Source organism: Sebastes fasciatus, chromosome 11, assembly GCF_043250625.1.
Source record: "Sebastes fasciatus isolate fSebFas1 chromosome 11, fSebFas1.pri, whole genome shotgun sequence".
Lineage (NCBI taxonomy): Eukaryota > Metazoa > Chordata > Actinopteri > Perciformes > Sebastidae > Sebastes > Sebastes fasciatus.
In genome coordinates this window covers 22,587,273-22,606,451 of record NC_133805.1, presented here as the reverse complement: position 1 = coordinate 22,606,451, position 19,179 = coordinate 22,587,273, and the positions used below count along the sequence as shown (strand labels likewise).

The window sequence follows — 19,179 nt, the reverse complement described above, 5'->3', positions numbered from 1 at the left end:
CTTAAAACTACTATGTTTGTACAGGGAAAATGTGTCTGGATGTTGTGAACACGGGGCATGAACGATCAGCTGATTGTAACGTGAAAGTGAAACGTAACGCATGGGACACAAACAGCGGTCTCCTGGATGAAAGCCTTGTGTTTGTTGGACTCATCCACCTGTGTTTCTCTTTTCACCACAACACTTTCCCTGTGCGTCTACTGTTGTCTGGCTGTCTACCACGGATGGGTTTACATTGTAGTTAACGAAAAGCCCGCTGCGTTGTTCAGCGGTATTGAACGCCGACGGCCGTGACAAAGTGTCGGTATTTGAAAACGGGCTGTATTGATGGACTATCAGCCGTAGTGGTGGCTGGTTGGTATACTGATGGTTACTGTGGTTTAGGGACGTCCTTTAAACCACACTTGTGTGGATTAGTTGTGCAACGGTTCAACAGGCCCACGGTTCGGTTTGTATTGTGTTTTTTTGGTCACGGTTTTGGTTTTGGATCGGTTTGTTTTGCACATTAGAGAGAAGAAAAGCACAACCATTTCCAATGTGTTTGAAGATATAGTAATTGATTGATAATAATACATTATATTTCTATATTATATTATTTTATACATGAAATAAGGCATACTACTTAATGGTCACCTATGTTCAGATAATTGCTTCTTCTACGTCTCTGCTACCTCATCAAATGATTAGCAGGCCTGTATTTAATAGCAGTGCAATGGTTTGTATGTCATTGAACCGTTTGTATCCCTGTGTGGATGGGCTTTTGTAACCTTATTGTAAAACTTTTTATGAAGTAAAATATGATGAAGTATTTCCATAACTCGTATTTTTCACTAGTTTAGTATTTGGTAACTACATCATTGGACGACATAGAACGAAACAGACCCCGATGGACCCCGGTGATTGATGCATTCAAATTATTTAGTCTTGTAGACTTGTAGCAAATTGCAGAGGACTTGGATGCTTTTGAGGGAAGAAATTAGCGTCTCATCATTTTTGCACTCATGCGATGAAATGAAAAATGTTAGGAAACATCATAGTTTGGCAGCAGTGATTGTTTTTTTGATGAGCACTGATTGCAGAGCCTTTCCCTGATTGTTGTTGCTTCATATGGAAACAATGGACTTATGATGACTTGAATGAATTAATGAATATGCAGCGTGAAATCAAAGTGATGGTATGCTTACATCCGATTCTTTGCATTGGCTTCTTTACAGGTGCATGGGTCCTGGTCTCAAAGGCTGCCAGAGTAAAAGGTGAGTAAATCCAGCAACACTGATCGCTGATGCAATAAGTGAAGTAAACACTGACTTTGCCTAAGTTAGACTTTCTAATTTCATCTCTCATTTGTTTATTGAATTCGGAAATGTGCTCTGTTTTCTATCTGCGTTCTTAAATGAGCTCCCACCTGTCTTTCAGCCACTCTGGTCTTTCCATGATTGCGGCTGGTGTAGTCGGCGGGCTGCTGGCTGTTCTCGTTGCAGGCCTGTCTGTGTTTGTGTTGCTACGCCGACGCCACATCAAGAGGAAGAGAACCATGCGCAGGCTTCTCCAGGAGAGAGAGGTAAGATGAGGGGGACTGAGTCACCTCGCTTGTAGGAAGACATCAAGACATTCAAGATGTTGAGAGGAGTATCTTTGAGCCTGTTGATGATTATTTACAGAGATACAAGTCTGCTGTATGCAGAGGTAGTCCATTTTACTTGTCATCTATTGCTTGAAAGGGAAAGTGAAGGCATCAATTTCATATTCTGTTTACAGTATTGTACTGTTCATTTTAAAAGATGCTGTTTGCATGACAGTATGTGAGATATTCAGTCCTTGTTTTCCAGCTGGTTGAACCTCTGACTCCAAGCGGAGAGGCACCAAACCAGGCTCTGCTGAGGATCCTGAAGGAACCCGAGTTTAAGAAAATCAAAGTGCTGGGATCAGGAGCTTTTGGTACCGTTTACAAGGTAATAACATGTTCCGGGTTTGTGTCTCTGAACACCTTGCTGTCAAAGTTCCATTCGAGCGCTGAGCTTTATTGAAGCTGGAGCTCAGGAGTACGGCATGAGCCAAGTTTACATAACCAACGCCCGTCAGTGTTTTCGTACATCTACATCTGTTGTCAATTTTTCAATTAAAAGACACATTTTTAACTTGCCAGATCATGCGTGAGTGACTCCACTTTCACTTTCAGTGCTGTGTGTATATACAGTATACTTGTATCAATCTCATTGTGGGGCTATTTGAGGGTTAAGGTTAAAGGGTAACTTCAGTATTTTTCAACCTGACTAATGGGGACAACTATTTTTGAAATTCTTCCAGTATTGAGGGATAATGCTGTAACCAGCAGCCACAAAACGAGCTGCAAGATCAAGCGAGCAGCGTCAATGTAACGTTACGTCCACTAAAAGTGCTTATTTTTTGTCACTGACAGGCTCAAATTGTTATTATAAGTGTCTGACAACATTATGAAAAGGACCCTACAGAGAAATAAAACGTTTTTTCTTACCTTTCGCTTGATTTGGTTTGTTATTGTGTCCAAGCCCAATCAAGGAGAAGTCTCGTTGTGAAATCTGAATATCCGTATACTCCAATAAATACGGGTGGCCATCGAATTCAAAAACATTATCTACATTGTCGAAATCATCTAAATATTCAGCAAAACCAGATGCTGATGTATGTTCTGTATGGAAAAAACAGCGGCCAACTACATGAAGTGGATTAAAAAGTATAATATTACCCTCTGAAAATGTAGAATGACAGTAACATTAATGGAAGTACAAGTGCCTCAAAATTATACTTAAGCACAGTACTTGAGTAAATGTACTTTGTTATGTTCCACCACTAGGTTTAGTGGGGACTAAGGGTCCTCTCAAATGTAGTAGAGTACAAAGTGTTCGGGGGCGGGGTAATACATTAACGTCAGCATTTAATTGCACTGTGGATTTGCATGTATGCACTCGTGTTCACTTGATGATTCAGGTGTAATTAAAAGCATGCGAAATAACAAACGCGTGTCCTTACAGGGCCTGTGGGTTCCAGAGGGAGAGGATGTGAAGATCCCTGTGGCCATCAAGGTTTTGAGAGAGGCCACATCACCAAAAGCAAACAAAGAGATCTTGGACGTAAGTTTCATGATTCATGTGGTAAATTTTTTTAACTGACGTTTACTGCAATACTGAGTCAGAACTAACAGAAGCCATTCATTTATAGTGTTATTTCCTGGACTACTTCAGTAAAGTGTGTGCTACTGGTGGGAAATGACATATAAAAATGAAAAACTATGCACATTATTATCATTTGACTGGAAGTCAGAAGTACCTCAATGTGTTGCACAAAGTGAATGACAATTATTGCTTCCCAGATGTCAACTTAACTGTAATGTATCCTGTAATTTATAGCACATGCATCTTAATTTGAAACTAATGACTACTTATTTTCCTTGTAATGGAGAATGGGTCATGCTTCTGTAGGAAATGGGATTAATTCATTGGAGGGCTGTGCGTGGGCGTTGGTTTGTAATCCAAGGCTGAGGTGTTCTGGAAAGGAATGCAGTCCTGTAGCCGCACTGAGGACGCAGCTTGTTCAAAACGCATTATGCAAACAGCTGAGTGTGCATCTTTAGATCCTGTGATTTTGCGGTTGCTCAGTCACTGCACATCTGGAAATTGTGGTGGACATACACGTCCTCTGAACTTCATGACTTAAGGGCAGAGGCTTGTTTTTAAATGTGCTTTGAAGCCTCTTCTTCCTCATCAGGCTGTCAAAATTACAGAGCTCGCAACAATCAAGTGGTTATTTGCTGAACGGCGTTGATACTGTGGTAGTCATGCAGAGAATATTTGGGGTACAATTAATGTACTCACGACAGGAAATCTGCTAAATAAGGCTCAGTTTGAAGTGCTGTTTGCACGGGTCTCCTTGTAGGAGGCCTGCTGTCGGTGGCCGGTGTGGATTATCCCCATGGTTTTTTCTTTAATTCGCTTTTCTGTTATGACGAGTTTCCACTCTGCTGAGCCACATACAATATGCTTCGCTGGGTATGACTGCTGCTAAGAAACTTATCACCAAACACTGGATATTTCCACAAATGTCATGTTTCTTAAGCTATCAGCTTCCAGGTTAAATATAGACTTTCTACCAATATTAGTTCAGTGGAAGATGGAAAGGGCTGTGAGACGTTTTTCTCAAACAGACAGAATTACATTTTTTTGTCTTTGCACCTTTAATCCATCAATGTGAATGCCAATTATCTCCTTTTGCCCATGCACTGGATAAGATAAGGTAGACTTATTTACTCACTTACTTACTCAGTTACTGACTTAGTTACTTACTTAATTATTTACTCACTTACTTACTCACTTACTTACTCATGTACTTACTTACTTACTTACTTGCTCACTTACTTACTCATTTACTTACTTACTCACTGACTCACTTACTTACTCACTTACTTGCTTATTTACTTACTTTATTAATCCCAGCAGGAAATTTCACTGTTACAGCAGCTTAGCAAAAAAGACAAAAATACCAATACTTATCAATACAATAACTCACTTACTTACTTACTTACTTACTTACTCACTCACTCACTCACTTACTTACTTACTTACTTACTTACTTACTTACTCACTCACTCACTCACTTACTTACTTACTTACTTACTTACTTACTTACTCGCTTACTCACTCACTTACTTACTCACTCACTTACTTACTTACTCGCTTACTCACTCACTTACATACTTACTTATTCACTTACTCACTCACTTAATTACTCACTCTCTCACTTACTTACTTATTTACTTACTTACTTACTTACTCACTCACTCACTTACTTACTTACCTACTCGCTTACTCACTCACTCACTTAATTACTTACTCACTCACTCACTTACTTACTTACCTACTCGCTTACTCACTCACTCACTTAATTACTTACTCACTCACTCACTTACTTACTTACCTACTCGCTTACTCACTCACTCACTTAATTACTTACTCACTCACTTACTTACTTTATTTGTCCCAGGGGGAAATTTCACCGTTACAGCAGCAAAAAAGTCAAAATTACCAATACTCTTCAATACAATAACTTAGCAATAGACACATTTAGCAATATACAATAATTGTCAACAATAGTTTAAATAGATGAGAGGATCTTTACTGTACAGACAGTATGTGTGTAATGCTGTGAGGTGAAGTGCAAGTAGTGCAAAAATAAATGTTAAATGAAATTAATACAGTTATGGGTCAGATCATTTAAAGGGGGGTGAAAATGTGTATGAGTCCAGGGTGAGAACGTTTGTTTTAGTCTTTAGTGAAGGGGGTTGTTTTGTTGTTTGTATCACATGACTGCCCCCAAATAATATCAAACATTGAATGACGAAAAAAAAATGTTGTGTGTCTACATGCGCCCTACAGGAGGCTTATGTGATGGCCAGTGTGGAACACCCTCATGTGTGTCGACTGCTTGGCATCTGCCTGACCTCCACTGTGCAGCTCGTCACCCAGCTGATGCCCTACGGCTGCCTGCTGGACTACGTCAAAGAGAACAAAGACAATATCGGCTCCCAGTACCTGCTCAACTGGTGTGTGCAGATAGCCAAGGTAAGGGAAACACCTCACAAAGGCATCAAGTTACATGGTAGGGTCTGTTCAATAGCGACTGCGCTTTACTTGCATTAACAATACAGTTAATCTCATGCCTATATGTTTTTTTTTTTAGTCGTACAGGGCAAATGATAAAAACAAAATCACCCGTGCATTTCTGCAGAGCAAGTAAAGTTGTTTTGTTGATACAACTGCTAAAAAGAACAGTACATGCTGCCTTTAACTGTTGAATGATAGGACTTATTAGGTGATGATGACAACTCTATCATGAAAGCACTTTTAGATCGTGTCTGATCAAGCAATGTTTCCATGCCACATCAGACAGCTCGTGAAAAAGAACACTGCGCTTATGTAATGACTTGCACTTCATCGTTTGTTTGACAAAAGGGTATGAACTACCTGGAGGAGCGCCACTTGGTGCACTGCGACTTGGCAGCGAGAAACGTCCTGGTGAAGACTCCTCAACATGTCAAGATCACCGACTTTGGTCTGGCCAAACTCCTCAACGCAGACGAGAAAGAGTACCACGCAGATGGTGGAAAGGTTGGTTGGAGATTAAAATATAGCATCTGTCTGTCACGAGTATTTCAAAAAGATAAAAATACATTTAAAAGAAAGTTTTCTGCCCTACAACTTAGATTTCTTTTTTTTCAGTTTTATAGTCATTGATTGTTGTACTCAAATAGGCCTAAGAGCAATAATATTTGTACATTTATAGCCTTTAATGACTTGCTCTAGATTGTATCTTATGTAAGTGAGTATAAATAGATGTCAGAGAGAAAAGAAATTACAAATCAGATAAGTTCTTTCTCTTATCAATGTTTCTTTGTGCAACTGAAAGCACTATTTTCTGAGGAAAATGTGTGTGTGTAGTGATGACCTATACACTTCTTTCTGTAGTACCCAATGATGTAACAATTTCCCCATAAAATGATAATTTCCAAAGCTTTGTATTAAATTCCAATACTATGGTAGAATATCCTATATATTGGTGTATTACCTTATTATGTTATCAGGACTTCATTACATCTGTGGTTTATTATTTTTTTTCCAAACTGATGATATAATCATTTGACTCATCATGTACTACAATGTTCAGTTTCTTTCCAGACATTGTATTGCTCTTCCTCAACAGAGGAGCAGATGTCCAGTTCTTAGAAATTCATCTGGTCAAAGCTGGACTGGAGCTCAAACATACACGCCTGCTACTGTTGGCATTTCCTTCATTTGTTGTAGTTCGATGCTATTCGCTATTCTGAGAAGCGTTGTTAATTAAACTTTAACAGACAGGGAAGCGTTTTGTTACAGTAACAGTAATTCATTTAGTATGGGACTTCCTTATGCAGGAACCCATACCAGAAATATTTTAAAAAGCTTTTTGTGACACAAACTGTAACAAAAACGACATTAATACAATTGAAATCTATGTTAAATGTTAGCATTTTCAGTAACTTTGTGCTAAAATATGGATTTTTTTTTAGGTGTGACTATTGCAATTCTGCACCACTAGGTGACAGTGCAGTTACATTATATACTGTATGTGTTAAAGTCAGAATAATGGATTTCAATTTAACAAAGTGTACTTTGAGTGAAGAAGCCAAATTTGACTTGATGTTATAAGGATACAAATTAAGTTATTTCTCCTTTTAATAGGCTATTACAGACATTGCTGTTGAGAGTCCATTGGCAAGTGTACAACTGAGTCTCAATGAGCTCATTAACATTCTCTTCACCCACCTTTAAAAAAAACACCCTCCTGCAAACACAGACATGTACAGCATAATCTTGCCAGCAAAAAGTATCTGTGCTGTATTCATTAAAAGACTGCATGCTTTTGCAGGAAAATATCTTCTATGTTAGTGGTCCAGTCAAGCTTATTGTCCAGATGTACTCAAAGGAAAAATATGGTGGTGCATTTGTATCATATTAAGTGTAAATCTACCGGTACATTGCCTTTTTGGACATTACTGTAATATTTGTAGATTATTACATTACTACTTTTTGTTCCGCAGGTACCAATAAAATGGATGGCTCTTGAATCTATCCTGAACAGAACGTACACACACCAGAGTGACGTATGGAGTTACGGTAAGTCTTGTGCTTTATGTTGTGAATACCTTTAACCCAGCGAGGCTTGAACCCTGCTTGCGATGCAGACTGAGCTTGGATCCTTGTGTAACTTCCGATATGTAAAACAGCTGGGCTTCTGTACTCCTGAGTTTTGGTGACAGTCATTGATTCATTGTTTTAACAGCGAGTGGGGCGAAGAGAGGAAAGGCAGTTTTGAAGCTTCAGATAGGATGTTGTTTTTGGATCTTTTAAGACACAAAAAGAGAAGAGAGAACATCTTGCTTGCATCTGCGATTTTTAGGACACAGGTAGCACACACCTACACACCAGCAGTCTCGCATGGACAATATCACGTCAGAAGAGATTGTTGCCACAACCCACATAAACAGTTCAGTTCAGTACACACATACAGCATTTGTTGTGTGGGCCTGCTCCAAACGTTCTTTTCCCGAGGGTTTTGATCATGCCTTCCGCTCAATATGGCAAAAGCATCAGCAGACCCTGGCAGAAGTGACAGGCTTCCTTTCCTCCTTTTCCCTCCTTCAGTTCCTCCAACACAGAGATGCATCCTGCTGACTCCCACTCCTGCAGGCTGAGCCAATTTGTCAACATAGCTATTTTGATACTGTGTGATACTTGGGAAGCTTACATCCTGTCACTCTCATTTCCTGTCTTTTATCGGGGGGCAAAACAAAGTGAATGACAGCTCAGCAGACTGACATTATACCAACTGTCCTCCTTTCTGTAGGAGTAACCATTTGGGAGCTGATGACATTCGGGACCAAACCGTATGATGGGATTCCAGCCAGTGAAATAGCCGGGGTTCTGGAGAAAGGGGAGCGATTGCCTCAACCACCAATCTGTACCATAGATGTCTACATGATCATGGTGAAATGTAAGCTTGGTGGGCCGTGGTTGAAACATTCTGCTTTTCTGAAGTGTGTTCACATACATTTTTCCTTTTGAATCAGCTGTTGCAGCTGAGTTCTGATCATTTCCCCACAGGCATTTTAAGTTTCATCTTATCTTCTTGTCTCATGATGATGTGTCTGTGCAGGCTGGATGATTGATGCAGATAGCCGACCTCGTTTCCGGGAATTAATAGCTGAGTTTACAAAAATGGCTCGGGATCCTCCTCGATATCTGGTCATTCAGGTATGTTTGTACCTCAGATCTTAAAGGGGACCTATTATGCTTTTGTACTTTTTTCCTTTCCTTTAATCTGTTATATAGTTTTTTTGTGCATGTAAAATGTCTGTGAAGTTACAAAGTCCACACCAAAGGGAGTTACTCTCCCCCACAGAAACACTGCTCCTGAACTGCTTGAAACACCTTGCTTAAACTCCCGCCTTTTCTTCTGTAATGTGGTGATGTCACCAAGTAACACATTTGCATAATACCCGCCTAGCAGCTAGTTTGGCACGCCCTCAACCAAAGCTAGTTAGAGCGGAGCTGAAGTGTAGTCCAAAGAGTTTGTTTAAGTTGACCAATCACAACAGAGTGAGCCAGCAGACGCTGACGGTATGAGAAAAATTAAATATATTTTTTTTAACATAAAAGCATGTAAACATGTTCTAGTAGAAATAAAAATACAAGTATGAACCTGAAAATAAGCATAATATGTCCTCTTTAAATCTCCACTTTATTTGACGATGAATCGTAGTAAGCTTTTGGACACACCGAGCTGATGAGAAGAACACTTTATTTCTATTCCAGGGCGATGACCGCATGCACCTGCCGAGTCCACAAGACCCTAAATTGTACCGCAACCTGATCAGCGTGGAAGGCATGGAGGACGCCGTTGACGCGGACGAGTACCTGGTGCCACAACATGGCTTCTTCAGCAGTCCGAGCACCTCCGTCACCCCACTGCTTCACTCCTCGGTAAGCTGCTTCATATATATAAAAAAAAAACAATCAAAGGTTTTGGATGGTTGGGTTTCCACCAAAGTTTCTGGGACCTTTAGTCCCTGGAACTACTTTTCAATGAACTAAAAGGTTCCTTCAGCCCACTGCATTTCCACCGCAGACCTGCGAAGATTAGGCAAATTAGTCCGCTGACGTATGAAAAAGCAACATGACATGGACGAGGGCTACTGGTGGTCACAGCGGTAAACAGTCTGCAGCCTGCAGTTCAGTGTGCCGGGCTGTTTCATATAAAAAATACACGTTGGAAAACAATAAACCTTAGTTTTTGTCTTTCTGCGATGATCTGTCTCAGTTGACATTTGTGTGACATACTGCGGCTCGGATTTGGGTAAAAGCTAAGAAAATGTTACACCCTGCATGGCACAAAAAATAACTTAAATGTGATTTATCCAATACCACTGCTGATATTTCAGAAAAACTTTGAGGGGTGAATCATTTCTGCTTTGTGGTCATGAGGCATTTAAAATAGAAAACGAATGCTATAATTTAAAGAAAACATTTCAAACTTTAAAAAGCCAGAACTGGCAAACCACTATTCCCATTTTGATGGAAGTTCAAGGCATGAAGCACAGTTTTTTGGTCATATAATTATTGTAGGCAAACAGTCGACTGACCAGAAAAATTACTTATTAACACAACTGGCCTCTGATTAACTCATGGTGAAAACTGACTTTCTGTCTGTATATGTAGAACCTCCACAAGGTGGCGTAGTTCTTTTGATTGTCCACCTATAGTAAACCTACAACTACAGAGAAAAAAGTTCAATGAAAGAAAGTGCTAGATAATGTAGACAGAGAAAGGTCCATTTATGAACTATACACTCACTATACAGGTTGGAAAATACTGGGCTGCAGTCATTTGCTTTTAAACTATAGCAGCTGTTGACCACATTTACTTCTAATCATTTAAAGGTTTTACACAAATCTGAGATCCAGAGCCAGAATATTGTCACAATATTTTATGCAGTGAACTTTCAGCCAATAAAGAGTCAACTGAAAAAAAAGGTGAATCTGTACATGTAATGAGACACAGATACCTTTTACTACAGACACACACGGCAGACTCGCTCACATTGGCCTTCTCTATCCAAACAGTGAGAGAGGAATAGCAGCTGCTTTGGACGAAGGGTAAAATTTCCCAGAAACGGCAGCATTAATTGATTTAAGAAACTGCACCACATGCACCAGCGGCGCACGCTTTAACAACACGCAGTCAACTGTTTGAAAGTGTAATTGTGCTATTTCAACTGTGTTTTGGGAAATGGGATTTCTGCATAAATCATTACCCTGTGAGTCAGGGTGGAAATAAACGCAGAGTCATTTTTCAGCTTGTTGAAAGCAATTTAGCAGAACGCTGGCGATTAAACAGAATCCAGGTTGATCGAACAGCGCCGACAGTTGAACTAATCGTCTCGACTTGAATCTCATCCCATCTTATTTTCTTTACACTGGCTTCCCTTGAAATTATAAAACTTAAGGAATCCATTGGTATGAACCATGTCATACTAGCTTGTCATGAAGGAGGTTAAATAGTGCTCCAAACTTGCATGGCCATTTTCAAAGGGGTCCCTTGACCTCTGACCTCAAGATATGTGAATGAAAATGGGTTCTATGGGTACCCACGAGTCTCCCCTTTACAGACATGCCCACTTTATGATAATCACATGCAGTTTGGGGCAAGTCATAGTCAAGTCAGCACACTGACACACTGACAGCTGTTGTTGCCTGTTGGGCTGCAGTTTGCCATGTTATGATTTGAGCATGTTTTTTAAGCTAAATGCAGTACCTGTGAGGGTTTCTGCACAATATTTGTCATTGTTTTATGTTGTTAATTGATTTCCAATAATAAATATATACATACATTTGCATAAAGCAAGCATATTTTCCCACTCCCATGTTGATAAGAGTATTAAATACTTGATAAATCTCCCTTTAAGTTACATTTTGAACAGATAAAAAATGTGATTAATTTCCGACAATCATGCGATTAATCATCGAATGACAGCCCCAGTTATTATTAATCTAAGTGGCCGGTCGTACCTGGTCTGAACCCTGCTTACCCCAGCTGCCCTCATTCTGTTTAACTGTCACCAGTGGGACTATTTCTCCACTTCCTGACCCCTACCCACTCGTCCTCATCATCATCCCCTCTCCCACGTTTCCTCCCAGGTGCCCTTTGATTGATGAGAACTCCTCTACCTCAGGTTCAGTGAAGGCCATGCGTAGGTCTGGCTCTTGCACCTGGGAACATTGCCGGCCTCTGACAGCCTGGTTAGCCCATACAAGCTTTAAAGTATGATTACCTTTGCAGGCAACTTTTTAAGATCTTTGTCCAATAAAAACTCAGCATAAGCCTGCTTTTGTAATATCACTTTTGGGGCATGGCCCACTATGGGACCAGAGTTTTTTTTCAGCGTGTTTAATTTCCTTTTCTTGTTGAAAATAATTGCATTGCCACAGCTGTCACTCTGCTCTCTTTATTCGCTCGGTTTCCGTGGTTTTAACACCGTTCACAGTCCTTTGACTCGAGAATATGACAGACATAACAAAGCTTGTCAGATTGCCTGAATGAATATGAATCTGCTTGCTCGACTTTTTTTTTTTTTCGATCCTCATCAGCTTGTACTGAGACGACAGCTATAGTTCCTCGGGTACCATAAAAACACATTACTGTTCTATCGCTATTCAAAGGGAACTTATTTTCCCCTGAGATGCTTTAAAATAAACCACAGTGACTGAAAGAAACACACACTTCAAAAAAAACTAAATAAAAGAAGGAAGTCAGAATCAAATACCACCAAAGTAAAAGACAACAGAAATAAATGGTTTGCCTAAATAAATTGAGCACCGCAGACCATCTTGCATTGCACTGAATATGCCCATTCAGTTACACTTTAAACCATTCTTCTCTTTATGTCTGCTTTATGGATAACAGAGGGATATTCAGATGTGTTATTGATCTATAAAACACAATTTCCTGCTCTGCATTCGATGTGGTGTCATCATGAGACATTAACTCTTGTTTATATTGTCTGTTTTGCAGAGCCTCAACAGTAGCATTGGAACGTACCACGGCAGAAATGGCTTATTGGTAAGAGAAAATCAATCCTTTAAATTGCACTTGAAGAAAATTACTTTCCTCTTTTTATTGATTTATATGTATTATGTGCCACAGCTCTAAAAAAACCTCTGTCCTCTGTTGCAGAATGGATTCCCGAGCAGAGACGGAAGCATTGTTCTCCGATATATTCCCGACCCCACGGACAAACTTTTAGACGAGGCCTTCCTGCCGTCTCCAGGCAAGTACCCTTCAAAACCCCTCTTTTTTATGTCACTCAAGTGAATCTCAGTAGAGCTCTCCCCTTGTCCCTCTGTTTGATTCAGTGAGAAAGAGGGGCATCTAGTGGACAAGAAGCGTATTGCTGACTGTACTTATTGCACTGCTGCCACAGCTGAACAGCATATGCCATTTATTTCATCATTTGGGCAGTTGTGGCCTAAAGGTTAGAGAAGTGAGCTTGTGACAGGTCGTCGGTTCAATCCCCCGAACTGGCAGGATAAATCTGAGTGGGGAAAATGAAAAAAGCAGCGCTTGCCCCTCCCCTAATTACCACCACTGGGAGCCCTTGAGCAAGGCCCTTGGCACCAACCTTTTTAGTTCACACAAACTTCTAAATTCTCATTGTCCTTTTCACAACATCAGAATTTACTTATTATTTGATATTAATACTTTAAAAACATAGCTTATAATTGACAACAAATAACTTCCTTGAATGCACCATTGGGAAAGATTTTAACAGAACAGCCGCTCCTCACAACTGTATTGCCACTTGATGATAATGTAACAATGATTTAAAAAAGTAAAGCAAATGAAATGCTCACTTTGATGGGATGGTTGTCTAAAGCAGTCATTCCCAAAAACTGGGTCACGAAGAAATGAAAAGAACCTAACTGCCTGTTAACTCATTTATAAAGTATATGTTTTCAATAACACATGCATAAAGCAAAGTTATGATTTATCAAACTTATATCTCTTCGAAATGGCTGGTTTATCTTTTCAAGATAATATAAGGTGATGCAGAAATGGCAGTAGAAATGGTCAGGAACGTTTATCTACGCACAAATTCGCTCATCTCATATTGTGAATTGGGTCGCGATCGTTTGTCATTTTTAAAAAGTGAATCCCCAGAAAAAAAGTTTGGGAAACTCTGGTTTAAAGCAAGTTTCAAGTCTGTAAGTTGATTTTCACCACCTGCTGCCATTAAATTGATACTCTACTGTTTTAGCATTGCCCTTCCATAAAGTTTGGGGATTTACGAGAGACAGATTTATAAAAGATTGCTCAAATTCGATGCATCCAAGAGGCCAAGATGTCCTGAATTTTAGGCCCTAGTAAAGATGAAGCTCCACAAACACTGGATCCTACATTTCCCATAATGTGTCGTGATAGGACTTTGTAAACATCCACTTCTTTCGAACTCCATGCCCCCAGTTTGTAGCACAGAATACATTATATAAATGTTTTGACAGACCGAGTAGTACAATTAATAAACGGATCTTTATGTGGAAAATGAGTGGAGTGGCTCTTTAACTCCACACAGTGGCTGCCTGGAAGGTTGGAAGTCAATCTGCAAACTCGGGGGTTTGATGATGATCAGCAGTGCAGTGATTTGCAGTTAATGGGCTGAAACCTGACACCATTATGTTCTGTTCAGTTTTATAAATGAGATTCTATTGAGGCTGTGTATACACTTAATGAGAAACTATCTAGGTTCCTCGCTAATGTCAGTGTCTTTCTTACAGACTACATGAACCAGAACGGAGTCTCAGACATGATGAATCCCATTTACCAGCAACCGGGTCCGCCTCGCACCATCCTGCCCACCATCTCCTCAGACGACACAGAGACGGAGTACCTGAACTGTTTTAAAAACGGGACCAACGGACCCGAGTACCTCAACGAGGTCCCGTCCCCCGCCGTCCTCCCGCTCACCTCCAACGGCACGGTTCACAGCATTCAGAAATACCAGCCGCAGAACAGCATGGACAACCCCGATTACCAACAGGACTTCACTCCCACCTTCAAGACCCACGCCAACGGACACATCCCAGCGGCGGAGAACGTAGAGTACCTGGGCCCAGACTGAGGACTTAATGGATACAGACAATAAATGTGAGACTGTTTCCCGTTCCATTAAGAAGGGGCATTGATGTCTTGATGGCTGAGAAGGCATCGCTAAGTGGTACCATCAATTATCATATATGTCTTACGGAGTCAAGTGACACTTTGTGCAAGCTTTCCGTGTTGTTTGCATGCAGTCCGACTTGTCACGCAAAAAATCCCTCTCATTCCAAAGAGTTTTTTTTTTTTTTATCACCAAATGACTTTTTCTTTATGAAAGCTGGACGAAAGCTGCGTGACTCAGTTGACCTGAGAGGTGCTGGACCAGCTGCGCTCCGTCAATACGTTGTAACCCCTGTCAGAAAGCTAAAAATCTCTCTAAAGGTTGTGGACAAAATGCTGTATGTGATCCAGATGTGTCAGTGGAGGACTGCTGAAAAAGGTCTAAACACCTCCATTAAGAAATATGAAACTGCCTCAATTTTTTAGGAAGCAGAAGCTCTACTGCAAAACACAGAAATCGGCAGCTCAACCCAAAACACAACTCAAGGTACATGTGTTGTAGAATGACAAGCTAGATACACAATCAGTCAACGGTGTGTTGGAATTTAAAGGGTTGACGACACACAGTGGTGCTCTCACTTGACGCTGAAGGCTTAGGACATTTCGGCGTGGGGAAGTCAAGACAATGAAAGGGAGTTTTTAAGAGTAAAATGCCGGCTCGACTGTTGAGCTCCTCGGAGGCCTGACGACACTCATCCTGAAGGATGAGTCAACGAGGACACTAAATGTTGCGATTGTATAGAATGTAAAGGGGAATACTGGTGAAATGTATTGTTTAAATATGTTACTTTTATGCTCTAAGACAGATCTGTATGTATTGTAAACTGGTTGCTGTCTCTCTTAGATTGAAACAAGAGAGTTCCCCGTGTCCCCTGATGTGTGATATCACACTAGCTATGTAGAGAATGTAATGGTAAATATAGCAGATGTGCTTGCGGTCATATTCACACTCTGAGGTTTGCAGTGGAAAACCTGCAGCACTCTTGTAGCATGATGCATATTGTGTGGACCCACAAAGCTGTCTAAACTCTAAGCTAGTTTGGGCACCCAGGAAGTATTTTCTGGCCCTTTTACTGATTATTTCCCACCGTTCTAGTATCTTTTGTAGCAGCTTATCAAGTTTTAACTGATACAAAAACATAACTAGGACAAACTATCCATTCCATCCATTATCCGTAACTGCTTATCCTATACACTACTAACACAGGGCTGACACATATAGACAGACAACCATTCATGTTCACATTCACACCTACGGGCAATTTAGAGTCAACAATTAACCTGACCTGAATGTCTTTGGGGAAACCCGGAGAACCTGCAAGCTAGGACAAACTAAAAATATATATATATATATATATATATATTTCAAACACAAAAAAGCTGGTAGAACTGTCTTAGGTCATGTGAGTAACTTTTTAGATTAGAAGTAGCGTTTCCCTGTAAACACAAGTTGTTTTACAGACTATTTGAATGGCTCAAGTCAGAAACAAAATATGTTTCTGATGTTCGTGGTCTAATGTATCTTCAATATTACCTTTCCTTGTCTGATTTTTTTTTTTTTTTTTACAAAAGTGTAGACAGTTGAATCTGCTCTGAGCTTTAAAGTCTTGTAGTCTCGCAAGAGCATTAAACTTTGCAAATATTATTCCTAGTTTTAAAGGAATATTCTATTGTAGCAACCTGAAAGCCTACTTTTGCAGATTTTACACAGGTACATGTACAGAAAACCGTGATTATACTGTAATATACCCTAAAATAGTCACCTATAATTTATACTCAGTACACTGTTTCGTCACATCATACGTGAATATGCACTTATTCCTGAATTGTGATTATTTCATTCAAAAGTGAACATGAATAAATCTTTTTTTTCTATGGAAATACAGTTTGTTTGTTCCCCCCCTTCCCCCTACAGCTTTAACAAGGAAGAAGGAGGACTGTGAGCCCAATGATTCACTTATCTACTCAGTCATTTTATCTGGATGCCTGCAGAACTTCAAGTAACACTTTGATCAAATGCATTTAGCAGATAATCAGCTGAACGAGAGCAGCATCCACCCGTCAGTGTGAGCCTTTAACCGCACTGATGTGACTTGAAACCATCACTGATAAAAGGAGCTTGATTGAGCACAGGGGACTGAACTTCATTAAAACAATGGCTTTTTATTTTTAATAGGTCAAAGGTGATATTTGTTGTAGATGTATTCTCCTACATCTGCCCTTACATTGCTAATAGTTGAACACCTAATTTAGGAGTTTAACTTCTATTTAAAGGCCCTGTTCTAAACTGAGTAATTAATTTAAATGAACAATGGTTTTCTTAAACACCAGGGCAAAATATGGTGCTTTATGCTGTGTTCAAGACATAAAAAAAACCTAAGTGTAATTAAAATGTTGACCTGAGGGGAAATTATTAGATTAAACACTCCAGTTGTAACGAGCTACAAGCTTAATGAACTGACAGATTTTCCCTAATTTAATACTTTAGAGTTAAAGATGATTAAACTTGGTATGGGGTTAGAAATGGGCATATTTAGTTTGCAGGTTCTAGAGACGTTTGAGTTTAGGTTGCAAACTATTTAAGCATTAGGAAATACATGTTAAAGTCTGAAAGGTTATAAACTATAACATTTAGGTTAAATATTCCTAAATTTAGATCTAACGCACCTGAAAACTTGGTTTCAAACCTCAAGTTGTTACTAAATAAGCAACAATCAAAGTTAGGGGGAAAAAATAAAATAAAAGTTACCATTACTGACAATTTAACACAAAGAATTGTCAGCTAATCTGCTTCATCAGGACTGTTTGGGTGCTTTAATCAGATTGACAATTTCCCTGAACGAGAAACAAATCATTAACAATAACAGAGACCAGGAGGATGAGTTCACATGAAAAAGAGCACACATCAATCGTTAACAGCCTTCTTGTTTGAACCTTGTGGATACAGTATTTTTCTATTATTATTATTAAATTAATCAAATACATGCATATCCTTATATTTCTCTTATTAGTAATGAATCGTATCATGTATTTCGATAAAGATTCTGCATAAAGACAATTCCACAATAGGTGTAACAAAACCAGAATTGTTCTAACTTTGGTGTTTAATAGTAAAACAGTGTAACATGGTGTAAAGGATTTAACATGGAGGTGCTCATAGTTTTTCCATTATTTCAAGAAGGTGGGGGAAGTTCACAGTCATAACGCCAGAGTCAGTGCAGCAAACTTAAATCATTAAAGATTCATACAATACGCTGGCTATGGATAAGTACCTCATACAAACTCACTTCAAAACACCCAAACTATCCCTTTAAATACAGTCAGGCAGTAGTGCATCATTGGGAAAATCCCAGTGGTCTCCTATTTACCGTACTCATAAGCACACACTTTGCATTCTTAAGGCAATTTGCATTTCTACTTGGGAAATCTTCAAACCTCAATGATCACTGATACAGTACATGTCAATGAAACATAGCAATATGTAAGCATTATGGGTTTTACATTACATGGAATTACCCATTTACTGTAAATATAATTTAAAGTATTTTGTTACCATGAATCCAGGATGATATATTTGTTAGTTTCTCAATCAAGTTGCATGTATGCTTGGTTACAGACATAATTTGTCAATTTATTGCATCTTCTAAATTCTAAAATTAAAAATAAAAAAAATTTAAAAGTCTAAATTGTAAGATTTTCTTTTAAACCTAAGTAGGAAGGACATCCCTCCTCCCCCCCAAAAAATAAATTGGAAGACACTTTTTATAAAGGGTTGATGGAGTGTGTTAACACCAGGGACGACAATGGAAATAAATCCAGGACTTTACAGTTCTATCCGTCAAATATACATATATATATATATATATAATGACAAGTGTTATTTTTTTATAAAAAAAGGGGATTCAGCTTTGAGTAAAAACCTGAAGAATGTAAATGACTCGAATATATATAATAATAAATTGAAGATTTCCCAAGTAGAAATGCAAATTGCCTCAAGAATGCAAAGTGTGTGCTTATGAGTACGGTAAATAGGAGACCACTGGGATTTTTCCCAATGATGCACTACTGCCTGACTGTATTTAAAGGGATAGTTTCGGTGTTTTGAAGTGGGTTTGTATCCATAGTCAGCGTATTGTATGAATCTTTAATGATTTAAGTTTGCTGCACTGACTCTGGCGTTATGACTGTGAACTTCCCCCACCTTCTTGAAATAATGGGAAAACTAGCTATGAGCACCTCCATGTTAAATCCTTTACACCATGTTAAACTGTTTTACTATTAAACAACAAAGTTAGAACAATTCTGGTTTTGTTACACCTATAATGGAATTGTCTTTATGCAGAATCTTTATGGAAATACATGATAAGATTCATTACTAATAAGAGAAATATAAGGATAA

At 39.2% G+C, this 19,179-nt stretch overlaps 1 protein-coding gene across 1 annotated transcript in view; it reads left to right on the top strand.

Moving 5' to 3' along the window:
- Window positions 1-16,661, top strand: part of egfra (epidermal growth factor receptor a (erythroblastic leukemia viral (v-erb-b) oncogene homolog, avian)) — a 52,174-nt gene extending 35,513 nt beyond the window's left edge. Inside the window, exons 16-28 of the mRNA XM_074651621.1 lie at window positions 1,215-1,253; window positions 1,417-1,561; window positions 1,830-1,952; window positions 3,012-3,110; window positions 5,409-5,594; window positions 5,985-6,140; window positions 7,610-7,685; window positions 8,416-8,562; window positions 8,725-8,822; window positions 9,384-9,551; window positions 12,639-12,686; window positions 12,801-12,894; window positions 14,399-16,661. Of these exons, the coding sequence (XP_074507722.1) occupies window positions 1,215-1,253; window positions 1,417-1,561; window positions 1,830-1,952; window positions 3,012-3,110; window positions 5,409-5,594; window positions 5,985-6,140; window positions 7,610-7,685; window positions 8,416-8,562; window positions 8,725-8,822; window positions 9,384-9,551; window positions 12,639-12,686; window positions 12,801-12,894; window positions 14,399-14,742 (1,723 nt within the window). The 3' untranslated portion in view covers window positions 14,743-16,661. The remainder of the gene's footprint in view (window positions 1-1,214; window positions 1,254-1,416; window positions 1,562-1,829; window positions 1,953-3,011; window positions 3,111-5,408; window positions 5,595-5,984; window positions 6,141-7,609; window positions 7,686-8,415; window positions 8,563-8,724; window positions 8,823-9,383; window positions 9,552-12,638; window positions 12,687-12,800; window positions 12,895-14,398) is intronic.
- The last annotated feature ends 2,518 nt before the right edge of the window (window positions 16,662-19,179 follow it).